This window comes from Quercus suber, unplaced genomic scaffold, assembly GCF_002906115.3.
Source record: "Quercus suber isolate HL8 unplaced genomic scaffold, Cork oak 2.0 scaffold_401, whole genome shotgun sequence".
Lineage (NCBI taxonomy): Eukaryota > Viridiplantae > Streptophyta > Magnoliopsida > Fagales > Fagaceae > Quercus > Quercus suber.
Genome location: NW_027069852.1, coordinates 421,349 through 433,394, shown reverse-complemented (window position 1 = coordinate 433,394; position 12,046 = coordinate 421,349). Strand labels below are relative to the sequence as shown.

Genomic DNA, 12,046 nt, shown 5'->3' with positions numbered 1-12,046 from the left:
AATTATATGTACCATACTTGATTACTTATTTAAATTACAAAATACTTCATATTAATTTTCTTTACACACAAAAAAAGAAAAAAAAGAAAAAAAAAGAAAGGTTTCTTTAATCAAAGTGTCTCTTTCTCTCTTAAAATATTATCTAAATTTCCATTTTAAAAAAAATCTAATTTAGTATAAAAGTGCTTAGCACTGCCTAAATTTTATTAAATAGAATTTTAAATGTTCATTGTTAAGTGAACTCAACCCGTTTAAAATTCAGTTTCAAGGTTTATTCTCATCTCCATAAAATAAAACCAAACATACCAACGACACTTGACAAATCAAGAAAACATGTACACAGTACACTTCTCTTTGTGAAAATTATTTGATAGAGTAATCCCACATACACAACAATTGAATAGTGTTAAAAGATACTACCAATTTTACAAAATAAGTTTACAAAAACTGATGTAACAATACATGTCAGCAATGGGCTTCAGCCACCAAATGAATATGTTTAAATTATTTTTTAGTAATTGGTGACATCGGATTGTAAGTTCTGTACAGTAAAATTAGTAATATCCCCAACAAACAATTTTCACTTTTTCACATTAGTTGAATTGAGGTATTATTACTGGTTTTATCAAGATCCTTCACCAACATCATTTTTTTTCCTTACCAATAACAACTAGTCAAATTAACAGTTGTGAACTTTTTGCACCTTTAGTCTTATTGTATTTGATGTGAGAGCTTCTGAAAAGCTAATGCAGATCAGCTTAAATGCTGAAAAGTGAGCTGGTGCATTCATTCTTTCGGTACCATGTACATTACCAACAGCAACGGAATTTTGATACTTGGAAGTGCAAGGAAACCGAACCAATTGGGGTATAAGATATCAGATGCACAGCAATTGTGTGCATGAGTATCACTGCTGGTGCAGAGAGTTTGGTTTTGAGTATAAAATAAACACTCACAAAAGTATTTTGTTTCCCAGCAAAGCAAAAGTAAGAGAAATGAAAGGGAAGCAAAATAAAAATAAATAAATAACAGTTCCAATCGGAGAATTCTATGAGATGAATGCCGACAATTTAATCAGCAATAATTCATTCTCCCACAAATCCGGTAACCATCCAAAACATCTCAATCTGCAGAGTGGTGTGTGTACTCTTGGTCATGGGATTATCTACTTGATTTCCATGTCTACTCCTGTCAACAAGAAAAGGTACTTGATAATTAAAGTACTCTAGCAAAACCAACTATTAAGCAGTAAAAACAAAACAAGTCAAGGTTGCATTCAAGTTCCTACCACAAAATACTAAACTAAGTTAGGCTGACAGAATTTTGTTGAACTTTCTCAAAGTATCCAATCAATTATAGCATACACAACCAAAAATGAAATACTTAGATAAGTTGTACACGGTTACCGGCATTAAACTTGGAAGTTTCCAAAGACGTGTAAAATTATTATTGCTGACTCTCTTCCGGAACACAAAGATCATGTAGCAAAAGTTGCAACAAGACAACCAGACAAGAAGCCCCAACATTAGTTTAGAAATGTAAAATGTAAAAAGTATAAGGACCCAATTAGAAATATCAAAGACCACATTAATGCTTGTGCACATTAAGGACTAGGGGTGGTGGATCTATAATGACTTGCACATTAATAGATCCAGATATTGCAGCATGCCCACAGAACAATGGGGCGTGAAATTTGGGCCATTTACGCTAAACAATCTTTTGGTAGAATCCAATACTTGCATATATTGGTAGATGAAAAATCTTCAGAATCCACCAACAAGCATGTGAACCTCAAAGACAAAAATGTCTTTCCATAATTTTAATTATTTAATGTGTAAATGATGGCTGATACAAACAATACACTGCACCTCTTTTGATTTTTAACCCCTTGAATGCAACACAAGCAGGTATTAAAATAATTGATTATGTAAGGCTAAGAAAATAACATATTGCAAACATAACAATTCAGCACGACTATCCAAGAAAATGTTGCAAATAAATGTCAAAGTAAGCATACATACTATCTTCTGGAAGTAAATGCAGCACCAGGCATCCTGTCAAGTTAGGACAGAAATAACTCAATAAGCTTCAATAACCATGTGCCCAGGCATAAAATTAATAAACTGCAGTTTGCTAGAAGATTTCAGCCGTACCTTCCCTGCTGTTTTCCAGCAAAATTCAAGTTAGCTCTCCCATTAGCTGAGCCCACGCTTTGGGTACTGCTCAAACTTGACCTATCAAGATTTGATCCATTCCCAACTGTCAAAAACGTAGACTGCACATGCCTATTTTCAGGGCCATTCATTTCTCGAGGTTCTTTAGATTTGCTCAAAATTTTAACATTCGTGACACCTCCAGGAACACCAAAATAAACACCATTTGATTGCTGATTCTGGACTGCAGAGAACTGTGATGGCTCATCAGTCTTCACACTTTTTGAATCAACAGATGGAACCTTCTTCAGTCGGTGAGATTGCGCCATTGGAGTAACAGCCACAGAAGGCAAAAATGAGGAGTAAGGAGAGGATGCCGCAGCAGCTGCAGCAACTTTGGCAACAGCTGCTTCAGCTGCTATCATTTCTTGTGCTCCTTCTCGAAGCTGAATATAGTCGCCCTCAATCACAAATAACTGATCACATTTCAAGGTTCTCAGATTAATTAATACATCTAAATAAACCAATAGAAAACAAAAATGCAAGCATGTACTCTGAAATTCCAATGAACTTACTTCAGGGTGACCAACCACAAAGTCATCAAGCTTTCCATATTTTCTTTTGTAATCATGCCAGTGTAAAGGTGCAAGCATCTTGCCCAGCCTGTTTGGAAGCTGTCTCAACACAAATAACAAATCATAAAACTCACCCAAAATTAAATAAATAAAGCATGCACACTACAATGGACTAAGAGTACACACTAACCGTTGAACTGATTCGAATTCGACCACCAGCAGGAACTGTGCGAACTATGCAAGCCAACAGTGATCTTTCATCAAGAAGAGCAGGCTCTAAAGTCTTTCCCACTGCCAATGCATTTGCCTGTCCAGTTGAAACAAATGATTCAGGCAAAGCTGCACCAGTGGCATTGTTTACAGAAGTTTCACTGAGATTAATAGAATGGCTTGAAGTATCAGATGCAGATGGGTTGGCAGCAGAAGCAGGTTGTTCTGCTGTGAAAACTTGGCCTTCTAACCCATGATTAGTTGATGTTAGAACATTCTGCTCCTGTGACAATTCAAGTACAAGGAGCATCTTAATCACTGCCAACTTACCTGCTGCTATGAAGAGTAACCAGGTTGACTGCATCATAACAGAAATACCAACAAAAAATAATGACAAACCTTGTTTTCGCTGTTCTGCTCAAGAGCATCCAATCTTAAAGCATCACGAAATTGAGAAGAAATTTGTTGCAGGCTCTGCTCAGATTGGGGGACAACCATGTAACCTCTATCAATTGACTCAAGAACCTGAAACAAAAAATTTTGGTGGGTCCTGTCACATAGTGCATACAAAGCCAAAAAACAAACTATTATCAGAACAGCAACAACTTTATTCACAAGACCTGTGCTGCTTCCACAGTGGATGACGAGATTCCAGAATCAGGCATTGCCCCTTGGCTGTTTTGAACATCCAGATAGTCTTGACGTAGACCTTGTCCATTAACAGAAATTTCATAGTTGTAGTTTGCATCTGATCTCAATAGGTTTTGATCAGTTTGGGATGGTGGAAGTTCATTCTGCGCAGATATCTGTGAACCTTCTGAAGCAGCCTGAAAACCAAAAGGTCAATAAGAAACACATTATTTATTATTACCATAGTAATACTGATTCATAACAAGAAAAACAGTAAAAGTGCTTTCATTGGTCAGGACCTGTTGGTTCTGCCACTGTTGGAGGGAACCCATTGCAGGTATCGAGTGAAAATGCCCAATATGAGATGGAGTAACATGTGATGGCAAAGACTGGGGAACCCCTTGTTGATGCATAACATATGGATGCAAAGCAGTCATTTGTCCAGGTGGAAGGTATGTAGGCATTCCAAGAAGAGAGGATGGAGCAATTGGAACACCAGGAACATGATCGGGCTAAAAGTGAACACAAAAGAACATCAAATGCTATGGAAACATATTTGAAATTATTCATTCCACTTCCTATACATGGGAAAAAAAAAATCATTCCTTTCACCAAAAATATATTCCAAAACAGAGAATCCACAACTAAGTCCCAAGAGAATCCACAACTAAGTCCCAATTTCAATTGAAAAAATAAAAAACCAGTTGAATACATACATATGAACATGTGTATGTGTGCGCCATATATGCTAAATTTTCATAAATTATCCACTGAACATCCAGAGATATGTTTCTGAAGTAACAAATTAATGAAAAAAAAGTATTTCAATTTTATAATATATAATTCCATAGATATTTCCATATAACATAAATTTCCTTCAAATTACATTTATAAAATTGTTATAAACCACACCCACATGCCATTCTATGTCAATCAGCATCAATGTTGTCATCTCTCCCTTTTCTCCTTTTCTGTTCTATCTCTTTATACTCTATTGCTAATCAAACTACAGAACTAACTTCCCAGTGAGTCTAAAGGATCAAAGCATTGATCAATCACTAGATATCCTGCCACCATAGTCTCAATTATTTAGCTTTATTTATTTGCTGCCTTTTTGAATTCTGCACAACGCTGGATTTAGTTATGAAACAAACTAAAACATATTTCATTTTCTTCCACATTTATGATTTAAATTAATAGTTTTCAGTTGTAATAGTATCTTTCTAATTACACACACACACACACACACACACGCACACACACACGTGTGCGTGCGTGCGTGTGTGTGTGTGTGTGTGTGTTGTTGGGCTATCAAGAAACCACATCTTCATAAAATAAGCATAGTTGAAATAAGAATATTAAGATGGATAAGTGAAAATTCAAGGAAATAACAAATCATTTGAGATGGTTTGGTATGTGCAAAGGAGAGCAATTAATGCACTAGTGAGGAAGAGTGATTTGATTCCAGTTGAGGGAACAAAAAGACGGAGAAGAAGACCTAAAATAACACTAATAGAAGTAGTTAAAAAAACATGTTAATTAAGGAATATGGTCTTAGATAGGATAGAGTGGCATAGCCAACTCAAGCAAAGCATAATTGTAGTCAACTCAGGCAAAAACATACCACTTTAAAGAATGTTACATTCCTACAAAAAAACAAGCAAAATAAATTGAAGGAACCAATTGCAAAATAGCAACAAAAAGAAAGAATGAAATGACACCTATAAATTTTAAATTTTAAAATATTTAAAAAATTAATTTTAATTAATTAAATTTATAATATGAAAAAAATTAAAAAAATAATGAATGAAATGGTACAATTAGAAACAAACGTTATAAACCAAAATGGTAGCATAATGCATATGATTGTAGCCATTGTTAAAAACACAATTAAAGCTCAAAGCCCCAAGGTATCAATTTGACGTGCTACTCTATGTACCATGTGGACTATTTTGGAAAAACAATCGACAAGACATTTAATGGAGTGGAACCTCCATGATATATAGCTTAAGTCTTTATTTTTGAGATCATTGTATGAGTACATGCTTGCTTTTGGCTGCATCCAGTCTCTTTTTTAGATTCCATAGACTGGGTTGAACTTGGCATGTATTCTTTAGGTGAATCTTTTGCATGCATATTTATATACTCCAGGTTTTCCTTCAATGTACACATATTTATTAATTGTCGAAAAATAAAGAAAGACAATCCCTAGAAGTGCAATTTACCTGGGCTGGTGCATTGCCAGTTGAAGCAAAAGATGAGACATTGTCAGAATTCCCATTTGGAAGGACCCCAGAATTTCCGCCTGATGTGCCACCTCCTCCATTTGCATCTAGCTGGTTTCCATTGCTTTGTCCAAACTGAGATACATCCTTTGAATTTGTTTGGGATATACGTGACTCGTCACTATATATTCCACTCCTTTCTCGTGCATCGGCCAGCTCAAGTTGAAGCTGTTGTATTGTATGCATATGAAGTCTTTCCATCTCTGCAAACTGACAAAAAAACCCAAAAGACAAACAATAATAAAAATGATAATCTTAGAGTGAAATAACACCCCTCCCCAACAAAAGGAAAACAAAAAACTCAAAATCTTCACAACAAACAGATTAAACTCAGGAGAAATTAAACAGCACTGCATTACATTCTGTGCAGTATATGTTAGTCAATATCAATTGACCTAAATATTGCTGAGAAATGCAACGATAGGTACAGAAAATTTGAAAGTTCAGTCACGGAGATCAGATTTAAAGTCAATAACAAAAAGCATAGAATGTGTACATTTATATGTGCAAGTTCATCTACAAAAAAGAGACCTGTCTTTGACAATCCAAAGCAGGTCACACTTGAACTGCTTTGTAATTCTCTATTCAACACACCATAAATGTGCAAAATAGAATCCCAAAGCAAGCTTACCTGTCTTTGACAACCAAGCCACAGCTGGTTATATTGTTCAGTTCGTTCTCGCAATTCAGCCTGTAATGAATGGTTTGTATTTGATTGTAAGACATCCATCTCCTGGACACGTGTAATCCAAGCTTGGGCTTCCCTCAACTGTTCATCTTTATAAAGAATGGTTTCTTGAGCCACCCTATGCTGAAAGATAAGATCATTATCAGGTAATGAACCTCCTAAACAATACCAAGCCTGTGATAATTTCCACGAGGATAAAAAAGGGAAAGTGGGGAAAAAAACATGAAGATAATTTATCATTACAATGATAACATTTCCCAAAAAATAACATTTATTATTAATATTAGGTAAATTTTAATAAGAAAACAATGATTTATTCAACATATGTGTGCAATTTAGAGATGCCTTTCAGTACAACATAAATGCAAATAAAAAACCTGATCCTGCAACTCAATAAGTTGTCTCTCTTTTTCTTGAATATGTTCTTGAAGATCATGTATCTGTTTTATATGTTGGGCTCTTTCAACTTCAGAATGATCGCGCTCTCTTCTGCAGAAGAAAGCAATATAGCCAAATTTGTTCAAAAGGTTCAAACCTTAATTTCAATAATGGCAATAAATAGAACAGGGAAGCAATATATCAAGACACTGTCATTGAAATCATAATAATATATATGGAAATTTTTTTCTTGTTCAAGTAAACGCCCATAGTCAACCGAGTGTTGAGGTTGAACAAAAAAAAAATGATATACTTGAAGAGGAAAGGACTAAAGGCATAAAACAAACACATACATACACGCTTACAACTTGAAGAAAAAGGGTTATGCATGCAAATTCATACCTGAAGGATGCTAGTTCTTTATTTTGTTCTCTAAGAAGGTCCTCTTTAGCCCAGGCCTGCCCAGTCAACCCAATCAATATTAGTAATTTTCAGAGTTTATCAAAATAGCTCATTCGTCAGCATAGAGAACATATCAAAAGTAAGCAAGCACTCAACAAACCGCTTCATTGTCCAATTTGATTGCATGCAGCTCCCTATCTTTCTCTTCCATCTTTCTTTCCAACTCATGTACAGCCTGCTCCCTTTCGCAGAGTTGCTCCTGCCCAAATAAAGCCACGTTTAGAAGCATGACATTGACTGGCCATTAAAAGCATATTTAAAGAATATGGTCTCAGAGATCAAAGCCTGTATCAGCATGTAATTTCAAAAGAACATATGATTTCTTTTAGCTTAAAAGAATCCCCGTAATAATTCACACGAAAAACCAGTCATGCCAGCTTTATTTTCGGTCACGCCAGCTTTATTTTGTAGTCACATTGACGTATGATGACATTAATTGCTTGATGTTACTTTCTATAACTACTTAACAATAACAATTTCAATCAAGTTGTACTCCTATGGCAGACCTATTATAATCTAAATCCAATTATAAAGTCATACTTGAAGCTTCGCAGTGGCATTAGCATGGTCTTTGATCCGAGCATCAAAGGTGGTTTGCAATTCCACTATCTCAGATCTTGAAATTAGCTGGGCTTTAATTTCAATCTCCATCCGTTGCAACTCTTCTCTTTGTCTAGCAAGATCATGAAGTCTCTGTGGTAAAAGTTCATCATTTAAGCCACCATCCACTGTGATTGAACAGTAGCCAACATCAAGTGGCTCTCTGCCCTGCTGCACCTTGACAAAACAGCAAATCATCTTCATTTTCAATAATTCATAGACATTACAAGGTATTTCTGATATCAGATTCCTTACCTCATATATAGTTCTCTCATCCAATTGCCCTAACTTCGAACGCTCCAACTCCTGTGCATTAGAAAAAATTCTAATTAAAGAGTAAAAAATTCACCACCAAGCTTCAAATCTTGCTCTAAAATATACAAATCCCCAATGCTTTGAGCTCAAGTTCAACCCACCAAGTGAAAATATTACTTATAATGTGGTGTATGAAATGGGAAGAGACAAATTTCAAATTTCAGACTTTCATTATTTCTGACACAGGTAAAACTGAAAGATATGTTTTCATTGTCTTTTTATTGGTAAGTTACATACGCACCCAATCGGTTTTGTGCCCTCTCCCTATAACTTATAAGGGGAGGAGATGCCAGTTGAGCTAGAGCTCATTGGCCATAACTTCAACCAAACAGCATAAAATTGTCATTGAAGCTCAACAACACAAGGTCCTCTCCTAGATTACCTCAGGGCCACGTTTCTAACACTTTCCTTTTCCCCTCTATTTTTTGGTTTACCCACATTTCAAATTATCAGCTCAGCATTAAAATTTCATATTCCGAAAATGAATTCAAATCCCTTTCATAGTTTCGGCCCTGAAAATAGTCCAGCCAACTTAACATTATAAGATCACCAGCTCAGTAAAGCAGTGGCATTCATAGTTAAGCAACAAATTATTGAAATTAACAAACTTCACCCACTGTGACAAACATTTTTAGCTCAATGCCCATAACAAATCATCAAACTTAACCCACTGTTTGGTTCCAGTGAAAACTAAAGCTTTTTAAGAAAATTTCCATAAATAAAACACGGATAAAAGAGAAAGAAAAAACAATATCACCAATAAACCCTAACCCTAATCATCAAATTTGCGTCGAGTATAGCAAAGAAAGTTCATCACTTTATTTAATCCCACAATCAAACAACGTTCAAAACCCTAAAACTCACACTCCAGTTTCCCACATTTTTCAGTTGCCCACAAACAAAAAAAACCAGTACCTCATCACCGGCGTTTCGATGCTCCGAGACGGCGCGCCACTCCTTGCGAGCCGCAGAAGACGACGAGGACGACGACGGAGGAGGAGGAGGAGGCATCGAGAGAGACGGACCGCGCGTAGAAGCGGAGGCGGCGACTCCGGCCGAGACCTCCATTGGAATCAAACAAAGCTCCGATACTGCTCCAACTCTCTCTCTCACTCTCTAACGCACACAAAAACCCTAGGTTTCGAAAAGAGGAGCTCCAAAAGAAACCCTAGAATTGGAGAAATTTACGATGGAGGGACTTTTGTGGTGGTGGTGGTGGAGATTGGTGAGAGAGAGTAGTGTGAAGGGTTTTGGATTTTGGAGGGTTTTGAAGAAAGGTTTGGGACTGTAAATTATGGAGTGTGAGAGAGAGAGAGAGAGAGAGAGAGAGAGAGATGATTGGGCGTGTGAGAAACTTCGACCCCAGCCTAGGCTCCCGCCATTTATAGGGCTTAGTTCATTGCCTGATGGGCTTTGTTACTGATATTTTCTCACGCTTTTTGGTGGCGCGTGCATCTTACCTTTCTTATTCTCTTGTTTTTTCCTTTTATCGGGTTTCTCGCGGCGACGCGTGTGGTTATTGTCTCTTGTTCCCCGACTCTCTTAAACTCTACTACTCGCAACTTGAACCCTTTCTCTTTACACCTCCAAACACTTTGTACATGCGGATGTGTCAATTTAATTACAAGACTTTTGACTTTTTCTTTGTTTTTTTTTTTAAATGCAATGTAATTATTGCATTTATTTAGATGATCTATATAGATAGATTTGATATTTATATCAATTCCATAAAGTAATTTGACCAAAATTCATAGTTTTTAAGAAATTTATGATTATGTAAGTGTACATTTTGGGTAAAAATACACTTTGCACTATGAAAAATAGTTAATTATGGCAAAAGTTGTGTAAATAGTTATGATCTTAGCATTGTTTTTACACCATTTTCCTTTGATCAATTGTTATCTTAGTCCACTAAGTTTAAAATTTGTCATTTTAGTTTATTAGTTTTGATAATATGATCACGTTTTCCTTCCTTCCATTGATGTTTAAAAGTTTCCATTAACTCTCTTAAAGCAATGTTGTTTTACATTTTTATCATTAAAATAAAATTTAAAGATTATTATGAATTTACTAAACATCAAAAAATTAATAAATAAATTTAACAAACTAAAATGATAATTGTTCAAAATTAATAAGCTAAAATTATAAAAAATTAAAAAAAAAAAATTTAAACTTTGAGGATGACACTTGATTATAGTTAATGGACTAAATTAACAATTTCTGAACTTAATTGACTAAAATAACAGTTAATCAAAGCGATGTGGTGTAAAGTGTATCTTTTTCCTAATTTTTTATTTATAATATGAGTTTCCCAAAATTAGAAAAGTTATTTGTTAAAAATCATATTCGTTCTCAAAGGTTACAATGGTTTTTGATATGTGTTGTGGATGCCTTTGTGTTCGAACTTTGAACATTTCTCCCATTTCTCATGTGTGTGTGAGAGAGAGTTAACTACTTACCTTTAACTATATTATGCTTACAGCTCAATGTTTTCTTTTTTGGATTGATTCCATTTTAAAGAGTATCTGGAATTGTGTCTGGTCTTTGATCCCTCCTAAATCGAATCATGTAATCACTTGCTATGAGAATGTTCTTAGCACAAGCCGTTTGGCTTAAGACTTCATTTTGGAACACATTTAGGTTGACTATACATATTTGGTTCAAGGAAAGTCATAGATTCTACCCCCTCAAGAATTGTACTCCTAGGAAGATATCATGCGTTGTGTAAAGGATGATATGGAATTGTTCTGATGCTTATGATCACAAGCTGCTACTTATTGTTGAATTAGCGGATCTTTTGAACTCAAAATAGGATCTGTGTCATTGGAAGTGGCTTGGATTCACGAGGATATTAAGCTAATATAGGAATATTTTGTTAGTATATCATTTGTAATTGTTTCTTTATGATATATTCATGTTGCTCTAGCTTTTATTAGTGTTGCAAAAGATATTAAGGAGAATGTTCATTTTTTCTCTTTTCCATTGAATGGTGTGTTATATTAATAAAGTCTACTATCGTTTCCTCTAAAAAAAATGATTAAAAAAAAACTGAATAAAGCTAATTTTGCTCCTTTTTTTAATTATAAATTAGTCCCAAAACTGAACAAAGTATATGAAAATTAAATTGTGGGTTGCTTTCACCAGTATTTCTTTATTTAAAATAATGATAGAATATTTAAAGTTTTAAACAGCCAAATTATGCATATAAATATTTCACAACATCCAATAAATTTGTAATTCATTATTACTTCCGTTCCAGTTTGTTTGTCCTCTATTCCATTTTGGAATGTTCCAAAATAGTCTTATTTCTAAAAGTAAAAATTATTAGTTTACTAATGTTCCTATTATACCCTTACTTTATTATCAAAACTATTTGAAAAGAAAACTAACTCATATTAAAAAAAAAAAAAAATCAATTTAATTGAGGCACCTTTTTAGTTGCCTTATTAAGAATAACTTCTTTTTTTTTAAAAGATGATAAATTTATTTAAGGGTAGTTTTGTAAACTTATACATTTTTATAAGACAGACAAGACAATAAATGATGTTCTCTTAAAAAATTTGACTTTTCAGACAGGACAAACAAATTAAGACAAATGGGAGTCCAAATCTTCTGTCTCATCAATTGTGCTCCACTTCATACTCCACCAATAAAATTTAGACAGCTAGCCTCTCTTATTAAATAAAATATACAACTAACCTCTCTCATTAAAGTCAGAGTTATCTTATTTAATGAGAGAGGCTAGCTGTC

General features: G+C 34.6%; 1 protein-coding gene across 5 annotated transcripts; it reads right to left on the bottom strand.

The window, feature by feature from the left end:
* Positions 1-843: 843 nt before the first annotated feature.
* Positions 844-9,717, bottom strand: LOC111993978 (uncharacterized). 5 transcript variants are annotated; one of them, XM_065761211.1, is made up of 16 exons: positions 9,212-9,717; positions 8,237-8,287; positions 7,922-8,158; positions 7,482-7,580; positions 7,322-7,377; positions 6,919-7,030; positions 6,485-6,664; positions 5,794-6,063; positions 3,868-4,080; positions 3,559-3,765; positions 3,338-3,463; positions 2,919-3,221; positions 2,729-2,827; positions 2,154-2,629; positions 2,018-2,054; positions 844-1,188 (listed from the first exon to the last, which is right to left on the bottom strand). In XM_065761211.1, exons 1-15 carry the CDS (start codon positions 9,362-9,364, stop codon positions 2,021-2,023), a joined length of 2,616 nt encoding a protein of 871 aa, XP_065617283.1. In that variant the 5' UTR covers positions 9,365-9,717; the 3' UTR covers positions 844-1,188; positions 2,018-2,020. The 5 variants fall into 5 exon arrangements, with proteins under 5 accessions (XP_065617283.1, XP_065617284.1, XP_065617282.1 ...); XM_065761212.1 differs by having other exon boundaries at positions 2,022-2,054; positions 6,919-7,027; XM_065761210.1 differs by having other exon boundaries at positions 2,022-2,054; positions 9,212-9,716.
* Between the last annotated feature and the right edge of the window lie 2,329 nt (positions 9,718-12,046).